The 22,550-nt window shown below is 35.3% G+C and overlaps 1 protein-coding gene across 1 annotated transcript in view; it reads left to right on the forward strand.

Annotated features, from left to right (window-relative positions):
- Nucleotides 1-22,550, forward strand: part of RFX6 (regulatory factor X6) — a 65,808-nt gene that overhangs the window by 6,587 nt on the left and 36,671 nt on the right. Inside the window, exons 3-6 of the mRNA XM_043963154.1 lie at nt 318-441; nt 3,380-3,441; nt 17,653-17,730; nt 21,217-21,244. Coding sequence (XP_043819089.1) covers nt 318-441; nt 3,380-3,441; nt 17,653-17,730; nt 21,217-21,244 — 292 coding nt within the window. The remainder of the gene's footprint in view (nt 1-317; nt 442-3,379; nt 3,442-17,652; nt 17,731-21,216; nt 21,245-22,550) is intronic.

Raw genomic sequence — 22,550 nt, forward strand, 5'->3', positions numbered from 1 at the left:
TATCTCTAATCTTATATCTTTCTTCTAAGCAAAACTGGAAGTAGACCATAACCACATAATCTTATGATCCAGAGTATATAAAAAAGGAGCAAATAGAAAAAATGGTTAAAAGTAGTTTATTTTTTGGGGCAGCTAGATGGCGCAGTGGATAGAGCACTGGCCCTGGAGTCAGGAGTACCTGAGTTCAAATCCGGCCTTAGACACTTAACATTTACTAGCTGTGTGACCCTGGGCAAGTCACTTAACCCCAATTGCCTCACTAAAAAAACAGAAAAAAAAAAGTAGTTGATTTTTTTCAATATTACTATTCTTTACAGGCTTGAAGAAAATTACATTGTATGCGAAGGTGTGTGTTTACCACGGTGTATCCTTTATGCACACTATTTGGATTTCTGCAGGAAAGAGAAATTGGAGCCTGCCTGTGCAGCCACTTTTGGAAAGGTAAGATACACATTTTGTTCATACTTCTGTAAATCAAATGTCATATCATTTAATGAATTTAGTAGCACTCTGCCTATGAGAATCTTAAAACATCTTGTAAGCATACATGAGGCCTTCTGAGTAGATCTTCTGGAATAGCTGTGCACTGATACTTTACTTTTGGAGATTGGTTAACTTATATTACAGTATAAGGTAGGGGCAGCTAGGTGGTGCCGTGGATAAAGCACTGGTCCTGGATTCAGGAGGACCTGAGTTCAAATCTGGTTTCAGACACTTGACACTTACTAGCTGTGTGACCCTTGGCAAGTCACTTAACCCTCACTGCCTTACAAAAAAAAAGAAAGAAAGAAAAAGAGAAAAATGATAGTATAAGGCAGTAGAAGAAACTCAGGCTATAGAATCTAAAGATCTTTTTCAGATGTCTATGACAGATACGATCTCAGGGAAGTCACTTAAAGTAAGCTTCAGTTGCCTCGTCTATAACATGAGGAAGTTAGACTAAAATGGAATCTGAGATTACTTCTTAATTTAAATTTATGACATACTGAAATGTTGGTGAACTGTTTAAGGCAGCTAAAGAAGTCAGGAAGGACTTTCCCAAGTCCTTTCCCCTGTCCTCTAGTAAGTTTCTTTAAGTATGGTATATTGTTTCTCTTTATGGTTACCATATTTGCATATGTCCACAACTGCAAATCAAAGTGAAGAGTGGACATAGGAACCTAAATTACTCAAACACGAAATATTAACAACTGTCTTGTTCATCTGATTCAGTCGTATTTGACTCTTTGCGACCCCATTTGGTGTTTTCTTGGCAAAGATACTGGAATGGTTTGCCATTTCCCTCTCTGGGTCATTTTATAGAGCAAGAAACTGAGACAAACAGGGTTGTGACTTGCTCAGGGTCACATGGATTGTAAGTGTCTGGATTTGAATTTATGTCTTCCTGACTCCAGTTCCTACATGCTATTCACTGTATGATCTAACTGTCCAGATAAGTTATTACAATTATTTAGATATTTCAAATAATTTTAAATATTATGCTATCTGGATGGTCCCCTCATTTTTTCCTTTAATTTCTTATATATAGACTTACTCTAAAATCTCCTAAACTTTATATGGGATTTTGCTTGATGTTCCTCACATTTTTTTTTCTTTTTTTGGTGGGGCAATGAGGGTTAAGTGACTTGCCCAGGGTCATACAGCTAGTAAGTGTCAAGTGTTTGAGGTTGAATTTGAACTCAGGTCCTCCTGAATCCAAGGTGGTGCTTTATCCACTGTGCCATCTAGCTGCCCCTGATGTTCCTCCCATTTTAAAATAAGATGCTCTCTATGACATTTACAAATTTAGTTATAATGAGAAACACTAAACTATCAGAGTCCTGCTCTTTCATTTCCATTTCTAGAATCAGAAAACAATATAAAACTTCTGGGGAAAATTCATTTTTTAATTAGGTTTCCATTAATATTTTGTAGACTTGAAAATTTTTGACATCCTGAAGATTATGAAAATTTGGATCTCAAATTTTGTATCCCGCATAATCTGAAATCCAAATTCAAATCTGTAGAGGGCATTATTGTTCACACTATGTAAACTATGCACCTTTTTTGGGTGGGTGCATCTACAAAATACATCTGTTGAATATTTTTACTATAGCTAAAAGACACAGTTTCATGTAGTAGAAAGAACTATAAATTGGAAGACCTGGAGTTTAATCCTGGAATCAATAAATAACTAGCTGCTTAGTTTCCTTATCTCTGAAATGATGACTGAATTAGTTGATTTCTAAGGTTTCTTGTAGATATAGGACTCTCTCTTCTGGGGAAGGTAATTTTCTTTCTAAATTTTTAGCAGCAATGGAAAAAAAGTGCTAAAAAGAGAAAGATTTCTGTCTGATCATAAGATTTTTAATAGAAAAGGACCTTAGAAATGATCTAGTTCAACCCTCTCATTTTACAAAGGAGAAGAGTCCAAAGGAGTTGTGACTTGCCCAAAGTATACAAGTAGTCAATTGTAGGGATGTGAACACAAATCATTGGGATCCAAATGCAATGCCTGTTCTAATGTCTTTACAAGAAGCAATTACGGGAAACCAGGAAGGGAACAGCAAGGCTGGGAGTAGCAGTAGTTCATTGAAGTCTGGGGTTTGGGAAGAATCCATTCCAGCTGTACATGACTTCATGCACAGAATGATTCTTAAATAAAACACAAATCTTGCCAGGAGGATAAACAAAGCAAGGATTGTCTCTTTGGCATGAAATAAAGGCACAGAGACTACTGAGAACCTAAATGTTTTATTCTGTCTTTTAAATAGTGGCAGTGGCAGGGAATACATAAATCTATAAAGGTAAACCCCCCTACAGTAAAGATAAAGTAGTTATCTTTATTACCATTATGTACATGGTATTACTTTTTTCAAGACTAAATATTTACTCACTGTTCAACTTTCTTTTATTGAGGTTAATGCTAGAGTGTGGCCACCAAAGAAACCACATTCTCTCTCAAAATAGGCAATTAGGTAGTATTGTGGAAAAGTGCTAGAATTAGTCATGGAGACTTGAATTCGAATCCTACCTCCGATACTTACTAACTCTGTGATACTGGGCTTCTCAGCTTTGGTTTCCTCATCTTTAAAATGGAAATGGTAATACTACTTCTACTACTACTATCTACCTTACAGTGTTGTATGGATCAACTGAAATAATCTCAATCTCTCTCTCTCTCTCTCTCTCTCTCTCTCTCTCTCTCTCTCTTTCTCTCTTCCTGCCCCCGCCCCCCCCCCCCCCCCCCCCCCGTCTGGCTCTCTGGCTCTCTTTATTTCTTTCTCTTTTTTTCCCATCTATCCCTGCTCAATCATCTATATATTTGAAAACTTTAAAGTGCTATGTAAATACTAACCATTATTATTATTGCAATGAAAATAATCTATTTTCTTTTTAGACTATTCGTCAGAAATTTCCCCTACTTACCACACGGCGACTTGGGACCAGAGGCCATTCAAAGTAAGCCACATTGATGCATAAATTTTATATGTGTCAATGTATGTAGAAAAATATACGTACTAAATAATTCTCTTTTTTTGTAAAGGGCAAATCAGCCAGGTAGAACTGTGTGGTCTTTTGTTGACAAGGTCAGATTTTGGCTATTTCTAGAGATAGAGGAAAGGCAAAAACAGATTTTGGAGAAATATTTCATTAAAATAAAAATAATAATTTAAATGAATTTATGTCCTGTAAATTTCGCCTACTTTCCAAATTCCTTAAATATTTCTGTAGAATGTAAGAGTCTTAAAGATAAGAACCAGTTTTGATTTTTATCTTAGAATCCCTTCCCAGTACCTCACCCAGTGCCTTGCTTCTGGTAGGTGATAAAAAAATGATGGTTCAATTGAAACATCATTGGTATATAAACAGCTGACAAAAGTTCCAGTGGAAAAAAAAAAACTAGAGCTGTATTGAGCTTCCTTTTAAAATAGCACAGAAGAATTATTTGCCTTTTTGGACAATCTTAAGTCACTCATTGAAACTGTCTGGTAATGGCTTTCATTGTATGACACTACATCTGTCTTTCAAAAGATAGGTTCTTAGTCATAGAGTAAAGGTCTCAAAGAACAATCACAAAGATTTGCAGAACTGTTCCAGATGGGGATTGGCTTATAAAAAGTGTTCACTGTGCTCTCCATTTCAAAATTTTGTCTTTTTTATTCTGGGATTGGCGTTTTCTTTTTCATAGGATAAATTCATGTCCCTGTCTTTTCTCTTCAGGGGAAAAAATAAATCAATCTTATATCCTTCCTCCTGTTTTCTAAAAATGATCATAGAACTTTCTTGGCTATGTTATTTGGGAAGAGGAAGAAAACTACTAGACAGGAAGAAAATCTGGAGTTTCAAAAATTTTTTTAACCACTTGAGTCTCATTACAAATTTATTCCTGCATGACTGACTGCTATTGGGTTATGTTGGGATTAAAAAGAGAAGGTCTGCAGATTAGAAAGAAAGAAAAACTCAGAGAGATATTGTTCCTTGACTTTCACTATGGATAAGAGGATTGTGATCTGAGAGATTCATAGTTGCATTGAGCTTTCACAGGCAGGCACATATGCAAATCAATTAGTCCTCAGTGGAGCATTTAGGATTAAAGATAAATCATTAACTTGATCCATTGTGGCACAGTGAGCAGTTCACTGTTTAGATTGAAGTAGGCAACATGTCTTGATTTCAGGGAACCCAGCTCTCTAAGTACTAGAGCTTTACTTAAGAATAAAGCATCTGTGATAACCTGGATTCTTTCTGCCTTGATAGTAGAGTACATTTGGCATTTACTTTGATGATGTGAATCAGATAAATCTGACATTTTGACAATGTATGGAAAAACAGATTTGCCAGGATATGAATGACTTTGATATAGATATTAAGGTTGTTTTTTTAAAGTGATACCATGAACTTGGCTATAACTTTACTAAAACATTCTCAGTAAAATAAACATTCCCCTGAATGTCTTTAATATTAAAGCTATCTTGAACATAATTGATTTGAAAAAATAAAAACACTATTTTGATTTTCTAATTTTCTTATCAGCTATATTAGAAAAAGAGAAACCTTTTTATTATTGATATTATTGATTGATGTATTTCACCACATTAACACGGCAACATTTTAAAAGGGAAAAGCTCAAACCAAAGGTACCATCATTAGAGAGATGAGGGAAATAAATAATGAAAATATGTAAGGAAAGGGCATTTTAGAATTAGGTAGAGTGAAGAAATATAAAGATGATGGAAGATGGAAATGAAAAGAACTTTATGCAGATGTATACAGTAGATGCATATTTTTTTTTATCCACAAGGCAAAGCTTGAGTAATATCAGGCAACTTACCTCACTCTATGGTCTTCAGTTACCCACTTTTTTGTTGTTTTTGTTTTTTGTGGGGTAATGGGGGTTAAGTGACTTGCCCTGGGTCACATAGCTAGTAAGTGTCAAGTGTCTGAGGCCGGATTTGAACTCAGGTACTCCTGAATCCAGGGCCGGTGCTTTATCCACTGCGCCACCTAGCCGTCCCCAGTTACCCACTTTTTTTTGAGGCAAAGTTAAATGACTTGTCCAGGGTCACACAGTCAGTAACTGTCTGAGACTGTATTTGAACTCAGGTCCTCCTGACTCCAGAATTGGCACTGTATCCACTGAATCACCTAGCTGCCCCCAGTTACTCACTTCTAAAAAAGGAGAGGTTGCACTAGATCATTTCTCATTTTGCCTTGAAATTGCAAGTTTGATCCTATGTTTTTCAACTTTTGGAGCAGGACAAAAGGAGGCCAAGAACAAGAATATTGATAGGGAGGGAGGAAAAGGGACTACGCATTTATATACTGCTTACTACATGTCAAATACTTTACAAATAATGTCTCATTTAGTCTTTTCAACAATTCTGGAAGGTTGCTGCCTTTGTTACCCCCATTTTACCGTTGAGGAAATTGAGAAAAACAGAGGTTAAGTGACCTGTGCAGGGTCACACAGCTAGTAAGTGACTGAGGTCAGATTTGAATACTCAGGTCCTTCTGATGCCATCCCCAGGGCTCTATCACTGTGTCATGTAGAAAAGGTTATTTATATAAAGTATAAAATAGACAAGCAAAGGATGCAGGTCTCTGCAGTTGAGTTGTAAACAAGTAAGGAATGTTAAGGGAGAAAACTGATATTTGCCATCATTATTTTTTGAATGGTAACACCTACGAATTCAGGATACATATAATTGTTCCATTAACATTTTGCCAACTCACAAAGCCAAAGTAGATCATTTTCTGTTTATGAATGCAGAAATAGGCTGAGTTACGATTAAGAAAATAGAAAGTAAAGACAAGTGGAAGGAAATCTTGCAGGCCAAGCATTCACAGTTTCTTGTGATGAGAGAGAGAGCAGTAAGGAAAGACAAAATCCCGAGAGCTAACGGAACCCCTGTACTTCTTTTCTACTCAATCATTTAGATCAAACAAGTGGGTAAGCTACTCTGAGTTTAAGCTAATGCTATATTAAAACCAAGTCCGTGTGACAGCTGAACAATCAAGTGAAAAGGGAAAAATTCAATGAAAGCATTTACTTAGCCTAACATATTTAAAAAAGAGAAATAAACACATGAGTGCTTTGTTATTTTTATTAAATCTAGTGAAGGTTTTGGGTTTAGGTGTTTCCTTAAATTCAGGCAAACCAGTTTGTGTGTAGACAACAGCCTAACTCAACAAGTAGTATCACATTTAATACTTTATTGACATAATTTGTAAAGACTATTGCTGTAGCCCAAGAGAGAAAATTCATTTAGGATATAGCTTAACCACAAATGTGTGTGTGCACTGTTTGTACACACTAAAATGAAAGTGCAGTGATTAAGCTGGCAAATTTTAAAAAATGAAGTTAAAATATTGTTAATTAAAAGTCTAGGGAAAACATTGTAAATTATTCTTTTTTCTTTCTTTCCTTTTCTATTGTCTACAATTATTTTATTTTTTCCAACATTCATTTTATAAGATTTTGAATTCCAAATTTTTCTCCTCCCCTCCCTAAGACAGCAGGCAATCTGAGATAGGTTATAAATATACAATCATCTTAAACAAATTTCCACATTAGTCAAAAACATTAACCTTTATAACCTGTCAGAAGATACAAGGGAATATTTTCTTTTTGTTTTTGTTTTTTTTTTGCGGGGCAGTGGGGGTTAAGTGACTTGCCCAGGGTTACACAGCTAGTAAGTGTCAAGTGTCTGAGGCCGGATTTGAACTCAGGTACTCCTGAATCCAGGGCCGGTGCTTTATCCACTGCGCCACCTAGCCGCTCCTGGAATATTTTCTTTTAAAGGAGGTAATAGCAAGCAAGAAAGACAAAGGCGTAAATTAAATCTGAATAAATAAGAAAATATTATCATACAAGTTGAATTCACTATTGTTGATATTGTAAATTAATTTACAGCCTTTGTCTTTGAATGATAGCTGTATCTCTGCCATGTCCTCCTGCGGCCCCTCACCCAATCTGGGCATTTTGTTGTTTAGCCACTTTTCTGTTGTGTTTGAGTCTTTGTGACCTTTTTTGGGGGTTTTCTTTTTTGGAAGTGATACTGGAGCAGTTTGATATTTCATTCTGCAGCTCATTTAACAGATGAGGAACTGAGTTAAACAGATTTAAGTGACTTGCACAGGGTCACACAGCTTGTAAGTGTCTAAGGCCAAATTTGAACTCAGGAAGATGAGTCTTTCTGACTCTAGGCCCAGCATTCTATCTTTTGCACTACCTAGCTGCCCCATAGCCATGCTCTAGCTATACATAGTAAAAATATCATTCAAAAAATAATCAGGAAAACATATTGATATCCATGTGGAGACAACCGAACCAATCACATTTATATACTACCTTCAGGTTATTAATCAACAAGGATTTATTGTCTACTATAAGCTAGACGTTGTGCTTTACAATATATAAATGTAAAGATCAATTCATCCAACAAATCATTATTAAGTGCTTTCTACATGCAAGGTAATATACCAGCTGCTGGGGATGCAAAGGCAAATAAGGAATGACCCTTGCCCTCAGGGAGCTTGCATTCTATTGGGGAGGTATAGCAACTAAATATTAGGTAATTTGAAAAAAGAAAGAACATTAGCAGCAGGGGTGAGATGGATTAGGAAAGATATCATGGACACGATGGCCCCTGAATGGAGTCCTTTAAAAGAGGTAAAACTTTTGAGAATAGATGACAATAGAATATATTCCAGGTATAGAGGATGGCTTGTGTACAGAAATGGGAAATAGGATATTGAGTGTAGGAATGGAAATAATATGAAATAAGAGAGGAAATGTAATAAATAACCATATTGTAGAGGTCCAAGAAATTTATATTTTGCCTTTTTAGTTTGACACAAAAGTTCACTTAGTCACTCCATGTCACAGTAGGGCATCAGATTAAAAAATTAATGTAAAGACAATGATGGAAGTCAGCTTTAGTTTGTTATTGTCTCCCCCTGTTACATTTTAAACTCCTTGAGAGCAGGGACTGTCTTTTGCCTCTTTTTGTAACCCCGATTTTTAGCATAGTGCCTAGCATATAGTAGGTATTTAATAAATGTTTGTTTATTGATTGAATGATTGATTGTATGTGAAACTAATTAAGTAACTAATATAAATGGATTTATTTTGGTGTTCCCTTTTGGTTCTCATATTAGCTTCCATGGAAAAGTCACATACTTATTTTGTTCTGCATAGCATTTTATAATGATTATGATGGGCAAATTAATAATAGTAACCAATCAAAACCAGTAAAATATTTATTGAGCCACCTAATATGTGTTAGTCAGGAAGGATATAAGGAAGTCTAAAATGCATTCTGTGATACAAAGAGGCTTGCAATCTTATTATGTTTTAAAAAGTGTGAATTAATTCAATTCCAAAAACTCAGTAAAAAACGAGTTAAATTAGTGGAATGTAGTACAAAGCATGGCAGGGAAGAGTTCATTGCTTTTGATTTATTGATGATAATTTAATCTTCTAGTGAGACAACCTGACAAGTTTTCTAGTGAGTTAGCCTCAGAATCAGGAATATCTGAGTTTCAGTTCCACCTTTAACACATATTGATTGTATGACCCTGGCCAAATGACTTAGTCTCTCAATGCTTTAAGTCAAAGCTTCTTAAACTAAATGTGGGAGTCACAAAAAATTTGGTAACCATAAAAGGTTATGTATGCCTGTTTTATATACCTATATACCTGGGGTCATGTAAAAATTTCTCAGGTGAAAAGGGGTTGCTAGTGGAAAAAGTTTAAGAAGCCCTGCTTTAAGCAACCGTCTAAGGCTATAAAATGCAGAGAATGTGTTAATCTGAATCAGTATTTGAACAGAATCAGAATCTCATTTAACCGTCCTTAAACCAATGAAATTATGGTTCCAGGGCCTATCTGTTGTACATTGTCAGGTACATTTACTACTGGGCATGTGGTCAAATTCTCTCTGCTCAGGGGATCTTCATAGAGGATTGTATCTGACATAGATGTATTATAGCTACTTTGGCCAAATGTCAACTCATAATGTTTTTATCACCTTTTACACCAGGAATATATTTAGGGGTCTTGCATTAATAGCAACCCATATAGTAAAAGGGAATATAGAAATTAAACTCAGTAGAGGTGGAGTATAGAGCTCTCAACTGCAGCTAGATATCTCCATATGCTTCCAATTTCCCCAGTGAGGTGAAGCATTAGGGCATTTATGAATCACAAATTATTTTGGGGAAGAAAGTTTTTAATCTTGTTTTCTCTGGTTGTCCTCCATTCCTGGAATACTTTCCCTCCCCAACTCTACCTATTGGTTTCTCTGGCTTCCTTTAAGTCCCAACTAAAACCTCATCCTGTACAGGAAGCCTTTCCCAACTTCTCTTAATTCTAGTGCCTTCCCTCTTGTTAATTATTTCCTATTTATTCTGAACATAGCTTGTTTGTATATATGTTTGTTTGTTGTCTCCCCAAATAGATTGTGAGCTCCTTGAGGGTGAGGACTGTCTTTTGCCTCTTTTTGTATCCTCAGTGCTTAGCAGAGTGCCTGCCTGGTACATAGTAGATGCTTAATAAGTGTGTATTGACTGATTACATCATATATTTAGAGCTAGAAGGGACCTCAGAGTCATCTAGTTCACCCTAGTCATTTTACTGATGAAATTCAGAGAACTTAAGTATCCTCCTCCACCATACTATGCAACTCATATGGTGATAGTGACACAATAATGAGATCATTGAAAATGGTGGATTTTCCCCTGATTCTGTAAACTGAAAGTGTTATCTCTATTAAAATTTTCATAGATTGCTTTGGATCTATTCTTTATCATCCCCATTTCTCCAACTACACACAACCCACCCCCCACCTCCCACCCCCACCTTTATCTATTGTATCGCTACTATATTCCATCTCTTCTCAGAAGCAGAGTATAAATTCCTTGAGACCAAGAATTTTAATATTTTTGTCTTTGTATCTTATCACCTAGCAAAGTACCTCACACATATTAGTACTTTATAAGTATTTGTTGAATTGAATTAAATAGAATTGGCAAATACCCAACAAAACTGTAGGTGCAGCTCTATTCTTGCTTCCTTGCCTTGAAAATACTCTAGTCAGCAAATTTTGGACCCATTCTACAGATTATAGACAGACCATAGATATTGTTATATTTTAATTTTTTTTCACTTTGGTCAGGCATGATCTAACTTTCTGACACAATGGATAAATGCTATTATCTTATTTATTAGCAGTGATTTAGTGGGTTAATAAAACTGATATGGCAGCTGGCCTTATCATAACAAGTTATTGCAAGTCGCTCGAACAGTGTAATCTCATCATTTCCTTATCAGTTATCATTTGTATAATGCAAACAGAAATCTGGGCCACTAACTCTGTGTGAACATATGTTACAGGAAACCTATGTAATGATTAGAAAGGCACTTCCAAATTCAAGAGAAAATGAAAAAGAACTATCAGGCACCTAAAATATTTTCTTAATAAACAAGAGCAAAATCTGGGTTCAATAATTTATTTATCTTTCTCAAAAAATCCTTGTGTTTTAAAGCTTTAAAAAAATTCAGTCATTCACAATGTCTCATTCTTATCCTGCTTTACCTAAAGTATAGGAAAAAAGTATCCTGTCTTCACTTTTTATGATGAAATGGGGGCCCTTTTTGTTTAATGAGGTGTCAGCATAGTGGGAAAAAGCACTGGACTGGAGCCCATTCCTTGCTTTAGTCCAAATCTAGCCAAATCCTTTACCAATCTGGGCCTTGGTTTCCCCTCTCTAAAAAATGAAGGGGTTGAACTTGCTGTTTTCTGTTTCCCTTCCTGCTCCAACACTGTGAATATAAGACCAATGATTTAGACAATCTAAGCTAATCTAAGTCTTATTTATCCTATCTGAGGCAGACAACCTTTGCAAAATCCAGCTGCCTCTGATTAATTCCAGAACTTTAGAGGCATTTATCATCTCTCTTTTTAGAAATAAAATCTGGTAATACAGGATGAAAGCATTCTCAGACTTGGTAATCTTTACTCAGAAGAGTTGTATTTTTAATTGTACATGCAGGATATAACATGGGCCTAGAGTAATGAGCTAGAAAAGAAATTTATTGGTTTTCAGTAGGGAGGCAAGTTCTACTTCCGGTTTTGATAAGCACCAACTCATTACATGAAAATCAATTTGGCACCTTTATTAGCATGCAATAAATAATAATTGCTATGGAATCATCTTTCCACATTACTTGTGGCTCTCATAAGAAGAGAATGTTTTCTCGTGACTACTTCTGTACTTCAAAGACTGTGACATCTCGTTGACATTCAGACTCCCTCCAAATCTTGCAGATACCAACCCATCCATTCTTCTGGTCCAGTTTCTTCCACAGATCTTCCAAAGAAGATCAACACAATATCTTGAAGGCCAATTTACATTTTTACTACTTCCTAAAAAGAGTCTGAATAGAATAATCTAAGTTTATGTATAGATTGATGAAAAAACTTGCATTTCTGTTAACAGTCTCTAAACCTAAATGATAATATCTCAGTTGCACTTTATTCAAGGTGTCTGATTTGGGGTATGTTTCTGTGCAAAAGCACAGAACTCAAATTCGATCCACACAGATCAATTTTTAGTTTTCGTGATTGATAGATACAGTTGAAGTGATCCATACTCTGTATGGGTAATGTCACTCTTAAGAAGACAGTTTAATCTTCAAATGAAGCATGAGATCCTTGGAGAGTCCTTCTACTTTACAAGAGAGCTTGGGGTTTTTTTTGTTTGTTTTTTTAAGGAAAAGAATCAGGGTGCATTTTATTCAGATGATGATGTAGATGTGGAAGTCTCTAAGATTATCTTTAGCTGGACTCAGCCCCAACAACTGAATTCAATTGAATTCAATAAAAAACACTTTAAGTTCCTGGTCTTAAGTATGGGGCTAGACTCCTAGAGGGATACAGTGATAACTAAGATACAGTCCCTGCCCTCAGGGAGCCTTGCAATATTTAGTTGCATTGACAAGAAGAGAGACAACTGTATTTCAGTGGACTGAGAACCATCCCTTGAACCAATAAGATCAGTGTTCAGGCCATGTCTCTGCATGGCCCTGAGCAAGTTCCCTAACCTCCCAGTTTCCTAGTCAGCATTCTGATATGATATTACAGATAAATTGCCAATCTACATGAAGGAAAGGGACTTCCCACACCAATGGGATCATAGGTTTGGATTAAGACAAAAAGAAAGGTGTCTCCCATCAAGATAAAATTAGCTGCCAACATACTTTTTTTCAGCATCTCATGAAGCTTCTGGATTGAGAAAGTATATATTTTTTTTACTTTTAAATACACCTGTAAAATGAGTAAAGAGTTAACAATTTGAAAATATGATTTAATATCATATTTTCTCAGCAATAAAACCTTAATTGTGATTATTTGAGTTGACTGTGAGAAGTGCTGAAAATGTTTACTTTTAGAGGAATTCTCTCCCTGCCTTCTGTGGCAGAATGAAATAGAAAAGTAGACCAAAACAAAAATAGAATTCAGAATGTAATGTTCCAGACATGGTTTGTCAGGCCTCTCAAGGTGTTTGATTGACCATATTACCTTGTTACTTATAACTAAACTCGATTCTATAACTAAATAAGAATTACATTTGTATCATAGGAGGAATTTATAAGGGTCTCTTCATTTGCTTTTATTGTGAATAATTTATATAATATTGGAGTTAGTTGTTCTTCAAATGTTTGACAGAATTCACTTGACAGAATTCCATCTGGTCCTGGAGTTTTTTATTCAGAAGTTCAGTTATGTCTCATTGTGTTTATTCCTTCAATATTAGATTGTTTTAATGATCTATTTCTTGTTTTGTTAACATGGATATTTTATATTTTTATAAATGCTCATTTCATTTATGTTGTCAGTTTTATTCCTGTATAGTTGGGGAAATAGTTTCTAATAATATTTTCTATTTCTTCTTTATTTGTTGTGAATTCTTTTAATTTTGGATCCTGGTATTTTGAATTTCCTCTTTCAATTTTTTAATCAAATTAATGATTTGTCTATTTTAAGTTCCTAGTTTTATTAGTTCAGTGTTTTTGTTTTGAATTTTGTTAACTTTTAAAATTTTGGGGATTAAAAACATACTTAATTGGAATCTTAAAAAATTCCTTTTATGACAAAGATATGGTCTTGATCAACCAGGGAGAATCAAAACAGAAAAAGAAAACTATAGACCAATTTCCAAAATGAACATTGGTGCAAGCATTTTAATAAAATGTTAGCAAAGTGGATGAAACAACATAACATGGAGATTACACACTATGACCAGGTTGGAGTTATACTATGAATGCAATGTTGACTCAATATAAGGAAAACTATAAACTTAACCATATTAATAACAAATGAACAAAAGCATATATTAACAGCTGCAGAAAAAAAAAACCTAGGACAAAATACAACACCTATTTCTGTTAAAAACAAAACAAAACAATGCACTACAAAATGTAGGAATAAATCAAACTTTCCTTATCTTGATAAATTATTACGTATCTAAAGTCAATAGCTACCATTCTATGCAATAGAAACTTTTCCAGTAAATTAAAGGGTGAAACAAAGATGTCTTCTGTTCCCAGTTCTTGACATAATGTTAGAAATGTTTCACAAAGCAATAAGACAAGAAAAGGAAATTTGAATAACCATTGGTAAAGAAAAAATAAAATTACCACTTTTTTCCAGATGAAAGGAGGGTATACTTAAAGAATATTGGTCAATTAAAAATTACATGAAAATGAAGAACTTCAGCAAACTTATAGGATATAAAATAAATCAACACAAATATTAATATTTCTATATAATACCAATAAAATCCAGAAAGAAGAGATAGAAAGAGAGGTTCCAGTTAAAATAACTACAGAATGTATAAAATACTTGGAACTCTACTTTCCAAGACACATAAAAGAACCATATAAATATAATTACAAACAGTAGTTTACAGAAATAAAAATGGACCTAAATGATTGAAAAATAAAAACAAAGATTAGGGATAAGGGGTGAAAAACAAAGAGAGTACAAAACAATCACAAGCAAAGGAAAATATTCACTTGCTGGGAATAACTTAAAATTCATTTTCTTCAGGATATATCTATTAATGTCTCATGTATACATATACCAATATAGTACACTGAGGAATCTGCAAAGAACTTGAAGTTAGTTGGAATGTAAATTCTATTTTTATTTGCTATTTAGTCTATTTTTTTCCTGCTCAGATATAGCACTATGCTCCTGGTGCATGATTTTTAATTCACAAAAAGGAAAATTAATATATTTTCACTAATTAGTTTTTCTGATAATAATGGCTACTGGAAAAAAAAATCTCTGCAAAGCACTTTGTGACTGTCGAATGCTACATATGAGCAGGTTGTTATTGTTATAAAATCTGCCAATTTGTTTACATTCTCTAGCTTTTCTCTTATTCATATCTATTAATACAACTTCTTTCTGCAAGATTTTCATGATTTAATTATGCCAATTCCTTTCCTTAATATTTTCTGTTATCGATAAACAATTTGTCCAAAAGTTTGGAGTTTTCATAAGTTTGATGTCTCTCACATTTCTCAGTTTTCCTTCTCTATATCCTTGCCATTTTAAAACAAGCCTTCATTTTTTAAAAATAAAAGTCTTCTTTCTATAAACATGGAACAAGTCTGAGCCTCTCCTATTTTTCTATTTGCAGAAGTCATCTTTTCCAGTGGTTGTTTATATCAAGGTCAAGATAATGGAGGCAAAAATACTTTGGCTTTCTCTTGAATTTCACAATGTTTATTTTTAAAATTTAGCCATTTGTTGTATTAATCCTGTTTTTTTATTCCCCTCAGTTTTTCATAATTTCATAATCTGAAAACATTTTTACTAGGATGAATTTGAGTAGGAATTCAGCAAATTTAGTAAGGCAGTATGGTATAGTGAGAAAAGCATTAGGTTTGGGATTCAGATCACTTAACCCATAGTTTTGTCACTTAATAGTTTGTGTGTGACCTTGATCAAGTCACCTGATCCTTATAGACCTCAGTTTCCTTATTCTTAAATTAGACTAACTGAATTAAAAGGTTCCCCATGTAAAATTCTATAATTCAAAATAACTCTTTATGAGTAATACAAAATAATACAATGTTTACATTTTATTCTGATGTTTGAACACACCGCTCCTTTATGTACAAAAATAGGTGACCTACGAATCATTTTTTTTCCAGATTAGATATGAATTATTCTTTACAGAAAACTTTACGAGAGTATAGATAACGAATTTCCATATAGGAGATCACCTGGTATCTCATGAATTTTAGGATTAGCATTTTTATAACTTCTTGGTTCAAGGACATGCTTATCTGTACTTTGTGTGTATTAGGGAAAGTTTCCTAAACTTGTGATTTGGAATGAATTATAGGGATTTTATTGGTCCACAGTTGATCATCAATCATCCTGATTTCCCTTTTTTTCTTCTCCATCCTAATTTAATGGTTTGAATTGAACCAAATCTATGTTTCCTTGGTGAGTACTGAGCATGGACGTAAATGATGGCATTGTCTATTCTGATGTGGTCACCTTTATCAATGCTGTGAACAAAACCTATTCTAACTTTTCTGGTGGAAGGGATGAGCACTGTGATTTTGATGCATTTATTCAACTAGTAAAGGACTTTTGGAACTTGCAGGATGAAACATACTGTGCAAATGCAAGTCATTATAGTTATCATTTTCTGGAGAAGGAAATAACATTGATGTTATTAAAAGGTCATGGTGACACAGATTGCTGCTTTTATTGTTCATGTGTGAAATTTACATTAGGAATGGAAGAACTCATTTTCATAACTCTAGGAGTGATATAGAAGCTAAGAATTTTAAGCTTGGAAAAGAGTCACACATTTTGAGATTGTGGATGCCTATAATTTGGTATCTCTAGGCAGTTTGTTATAGGTCCCATACTTATTTGTATGTGTAGATGTCATTAGGTGTGGCCAAAAGTGAGAAGAGATTAATGAGGGCATGGCTATGATGATTCACCTATCCAGTCACTCATTATCTATCTGATGCTTTTGTTCCAAAAAGCATCACACTTTTTTGGATGGCCACTTCTCTAATTATCTGCTGTTGTTAATTTTCAACAGTTTACAGCACAGAAAGAAGTCTCTTTCACTGTTCTACAAAAAATTGAGTTAAGCTTTACAGCAAAATAAGCTTGTCCTTATTTCCTCATTTAAAACTAAGAGCTTTTATTGCCCAACCCAGTTGACATCTACCCTCCTGAAATGTCAGTGTTTTCCCAAATCATTTTTTCTTCCCTCCTATAGATACCATTTTTCTTTAATTTCATATATACTTTTTTGTGGGGCAATAGGGGTTAAGTGACTTGCCTAGGGTTACACAGCTAGTAAGTGTCAAGTGCCTGAGGTTGGATTTGAACTCAGGTCCTCCTTAATCCAGGGCCAGTGCTTTATCCACTGCACCACCTAGCTGCCCCAATTTCATATATTCTGGAATGAAGCAATTTGCAATTAGCCACATTGTGTACATTTACAATAAGTATTTATGTTATAAAACTTTTCATCCAGGAACCTAAGACTTCTCACTCTCTTCCCGCCTCCTTCTCTCTCTTCCTTCCCTCCCTCCATCCCCCTATCTCTCCTCTTCCCTATCTTTTCCTTCTTCCCACTCTCCCTCCTTCCTTCCTTCCTTCCTTCCTTCCTTCCTTCCTTCCTTCCTTCCTTCCTTCCTTCCTTCCTTCCTTCCTTCCTTCCTTCCTTCCTTCCTTCCTTCCTTCCTTCCTTCCTCCCTCTCTTCTTTCCTTCCTTTCCCCCCTCCCTTTGCTGTCAGGTGTGCAACAAAAGTGTGGATAGAAGTAGAATGTGCTCCACACTTAACCTCTGTGATCTTGGGAAAGCCACAATCTCCCTAGACCTCAATTCCCTCATCTGTAAGATGAGCGGATTGCTCTCTGATGTCTCTTTCAGCTCTAGACCTATGATTCCATATTCCTTTAAAGGAAGAATCTAGCACATTGAGATGCTAATTAATGAAATGATGACAGGAAAACCTGGAAATATGGTAAACATTTTTTGTATTGAGTTTCCTTCTCTTGGTCTTTTGCAAGTTGTTGCTGAACTCATTGTTACTTCTTTTCCCTTCCACACCAGGTATCACTATTATGGGATTGGTATCAAAGAGAGTAGTGCATATTACCACTCTGTCTACTCTGGCAAGGGTCTGACAAGGTATGTATGGTTCAGCGACACTTTCAGCTTGCTTTCATCTTTCTCCAAATGAGCAACGATACCTGCTGGATATGCTTCTTTATCCATCTATACTCACTGAATTTGTTTTCTTGTAAAACTCAGGCGAGATTTCCGATTTTATGTAGACCTTTGTGCTTGTCAAGTTCCCTCTCCTTGGCACTTAAAAAGATGAAAGTATTTAGAAACTAACTGGTTCTCAGAAAGATGAAAAAAAAAGGAGGAGGGGTAACAGGATTCAATTCAAATCAATGTTTGCTGGCTAGTCTGGTTCCTTTTATTTGGAAGATATCAGTGATAAATAAGAGGAGAAATTATATTTGCCTAAAGGATAGCTAAAGCTTTCCATAAGCTGGCTACAACTTTTCTTTCTAGTCTCATTGGCCATTACTCTCCCTCCTGGGCTCTATGAATCAGCCAAACCCATTGAGAGTAAAGATTGTTTTATTCTTCATCTTTGTACCCTAGCAACTAGCACAGTGTCTGGAACATAACAAATACTAATAATTTATAAAATTCTTTTTCATCTTGTTGTTTGAGAGAGGGTTCAGACTTGTGATCTCATTAGTGTGTGCAGCTCCCTTTGACCCATGTAGATCAACAACAATTTCCCAGCTTTGATACTTAGAGAAATGCTTGAGTTACTGAGAGGCAAATGGTCACACAGACAATATGTATGTAAACAAGGAACAACTTAAACTGAAGACTTCTTGACTCCAAGACTCCCCAGTCTGTTATGCTGTGTTGCCTCTCATTATCATATGTATGTGTTGGACATGTAGCCAGAACTTAGTGCTAGCTTATCACAGTTCTAGGGCTAAATAAATGTGTTTTGGGAATTCTAGGGGAGGGAAATAATCAAATGGACATTTTTATTTTGAAAAAAATTTTTTTTGGTTTTCATCATATCCTGAGCTGCCCAATTTTTTGGGGGGTGGGGCAATGAGGGTTAAGTGACTTGCCCAGGGTCGCACAACTAGTAAGTGTCACGTGTCTGTGGCCAGATTTGAATTCAGGTCCTTCTGAGTCCAGGGCCGGTGCTTTATCCACTGAGACACCTAGCTGCCCCCTGAATGAGTAAACTTGAATTTGTCTATAGCTCCTTAAGGTTTTCAAAGCACTTACCTTATAACAGCATGAGGTAAGCAGCAGCATGTTATAGTGAACAGAGAACCATTTTCAAAGCTAGGAAGACCTGGGTTTAAGTCCTATTTGGGAGAGTTGTGTGACCCTAGACAATCAACCTCTTAGTAACCTCCCTAGGCAATTCTGTCAAATTCTACAATTCAGAAATTGATACCCACTGGGATTGGTAAAGGGACTTTCCTCATCAGTAGTTCCATTGTTGTAGTTCCTGAGGTCCAGTCCCTATCTTTATTTTATAATAACCTTATGAGGAAAGTATAAGTATCCTCATTTTGTAGATAAGGAAACTGAGGCTGTGAGAAGTAGCCTGATTTGTCCAGTGTATATCGCATAGTTCATGAATGTGTAAGGTGATATCTGTATTTGGGATTGTGTTATACCACAACTTTCAAGGAGTGAGTTTGACTCTTTTTAGAAGAAAACCCTAAAAAAATCAAATCTCTTGTTCAATTCTTTTTCAGTTAACTAATTGATATATTAAAAAGAGTAGGGGGCAGCTAGGTGGCAGCATAAAGCACTGGCCCTGGATTCAGGAGGACCTGAGTTCAAATCCGGCCTCGGACACTTGACATTTACTAGCTGTGTGACCCTGGGCAAGTCACTTAACACTCATTGCCCCACTAAAAAAAAAAAAAAAGAAAGAAAGAAAGAAAAAAAAGAGTAAGACCTTATATTAGAAGCGGCTAAGTGAAAACATATAAATAATTTATGACTCCTAGGAGCTGCTTTAAAGTAAATGGTTTCATAGTGTCTAGTTACCACAGAGACAGGGATGGACACAATGGATGTAGCACAGTCTTGTGAAAAGGGTCTTAGACTAGAAATTATGAGAACTGGTCTCTGCTAGTGACTATAGTTGGTCATCACCCTTTGTGCTATTTTTGTCTCTATTTTTTAAATGGTGAAAATATATATCTTTCTTGGGGACATCATGAGGATCATTATAAGCTGCTGGAGAGTTGAGGTTGTTTCATTCTTTGTCTTTGGATCCCCAGATCTAACATGGTTCTTGGTACATAGTAGGTGCTTAATAAATGCTTACTGATTAGTTGAACAATAAAACACCTGTAATACATATATGAAAGCCCTTTTAGCTTAAGAGAGAGAAGGTGCAATGGTATTATTATTAACAATGCAAAAAATGATGAAAATGAAAGTAAGTAAGACTAGGCCATGAAAATGAACTTTTGATTTTGTTATTGCTTCTTGTGCCCATTTGTTCATTTTTAATGTTTTATGCACTATAAATAAATTGATAAACATTTATTAAACACTTACTATGTGTTAGACCCTGTGCAAACGCAATGAATAAAACACTCCCTGCCCTCTGGGAGGGTCCATTCTATCCACAGTCAATATATGTACTACAAGTATATACTACATTATACACACACACACACACACACATATGTATATATATATGTATATATATATTATGTAAATATAAGGTAATACAAGATAGCTAGGTGGTACAGTGGATATAGTGTTAGACCCAGCAGTTGTAAAGACCTGAGTTCAAATATAACCTCAATCAATTAATAGCTATGTGACCCTGGGCAAATCTCTGCCTCAGTTTCCATAACTATAAAATGAGAATAAATAAAAGCACCTGCCATACAGGGTTTTTGTGAAGATCACATGAGATAATAATATTTGTAAAATGCTTAGCACAGTGCCTGGTACATAATAGGTATTTAATAAATTCTTGTTCCTATCCTCCATTCCTAATTTTGTGGGAAGCATTAGCAGCTGGGGGAGGGGCAGAAAAGAAGCAGAGTTTGAGCTGAACTTTAATATGTAACATGTTAATATTTGTGTATTACCATTTGACAGATAGTCAAATTTGTTTGTTTCTAGAAACTACTTGGGCCTATGTGAAAAGTTTCAAATGGGATTTCTTTTTTTTTTTTCCAGGGCAATGAGGGTTTAGTGACTTGCCCAGGGTCACACAACTAGTGTCAAGTGTCTGAGTTTGGATTTGAACTCAGGTCCTCTTGAATCCAGGGCTGGTGCTTTATCTACTGTGCCACCTAGCTGCCCCCTAAGATGGGGTATATATACCTGAATCCTTATGCAACTTCTGTTAATTTCATCTCATTTTACTTTTCCCCAAGTTTCTCCTTGAGCTTTGAGTAAGTTAAGGAAAGAGCTTGGTATCCTTGGGGGAGATATTTAAAAAGCTACTTCTGCATGAGCATGTACATTTCCCCAGGTGTGATATGAAGTCACTCTTTTAATAGGCCCCGTGAATATTTCTTTTCCTAATGCTAGAACTGTAATGTTCTTCTGGAACTAATGGAAAATGTATTGATTTTTTTTAAGGTTTTCTGGAAGCAAACTGAAGAATGAGGTAAGCATTGTTTCTTTTTAAAGTATTTCATATATTTTCTGTAACAAAACTTAGTTGCTGAACAACATATAGTAGAATATTTTAGAACCTCGAAACTCCTCCATGTCTTAGACAAGAGACTATCTAAATTTCTACTATGTGGGCAAATTTTGTTTTGTGACGTGGCTCAATCATACAACCTCCTGAAGAGATAATTGTCTAATTATCTGTACCTTAGATCAGGGCTTCTTAACTTGGGATACACCAAGGGCTTTGTGGATAGATTTCCAAGGATCCATGAAATTGAATGGGAAAAAAAATTAAATTTTGATTTTCACTACCTCAAAATGTATGTTTCCTTTCCATCAATTATTAAAAAACAAACAAACAAAAACCACACCATGATTCTGCAAAGGGGTAAGGATCCATGAGTTTCATCTGGCTGCCAAAGGGGTCCATGACACAGAAAAGGTTAAGATCCCTGTCTTAGATCAAATACTTAAAGATTTTTAAACAATGCCTCTGTGTACTTCCACTTAAATAAAGTAAAAGCCTTGAAGCAACAGTGTTGAATATAAGTTGCGCTCATAATATGTCAATCTAAATAAAACCTGAAATCTGAAAGGGTAATTACTGAAAACCACCAATGTTACTTATCTCTGGTATGCTGTACCACTTTTCTTCAGTTAGTATTTTTCCTGCGGAACAACATATCAGCAAACTATCTTTATCTAAACCAGTTAATCTGCCATTAGAGACTGCATGGCTAATTAGGCAGATAATAATGCTCTCATTATCCTGAGGTTAAAGAGCCATTAGAAACAGGTGCTGTAGAACTAGGAGTGGGTGGCAATGTGGTCCATGAACCAATCTAGAACTGAGAATCATGAAACCCCATTAGGACAGTAAAATGATGCCAGTCTGTGTTCTGGAAAAATCAAATCAAATGAAACGAACCCCTAACTCCCTGAAAGGAGCCAATTTCTTTTCACTGAAGCTTTTAAAAAATACATTTAATGGGTAATTACATAATAAAACTCCCTAGATTGCCCCCTCTTTATCAATGAAATAAAGTCTTTGTGTGTTGATAAACAATTGTTAAACTGGAAAGAAATCGCTCAATATGGTGTTTCAGCAGCTTGATGTTTGTGTCAATTCAGAATTTAAATTTAAATAATTTCTTTAGTGCTTTATCTATGTTTAGTGAGAGTGAGATTAATAGTAGAGGGCAATTCAATATTAACCATTCCTTGTGTGTCTAATGAAAAATAAAATTGTTCATTAAGACCCCTCTGATACTCTGTAAGGGGCAGAATGTTATGGTGGA

This window comes from Dromiciops gliroides, chromosome 4 (genome assembly GCF_019393635.1).
Source record: "Dromiciops gliroides isolate mDroGli1 chromosome 4, mDroGli1.pri, whole genome shotgun sequence".
In the NCBI taxonomy this organism is placed as follows: Eukaryota; Metazoa; Chordata; class Mammalia; order Microbiotheria; family Microbiotheriidae; genus Dromiciops; species Dromiciops gliroides.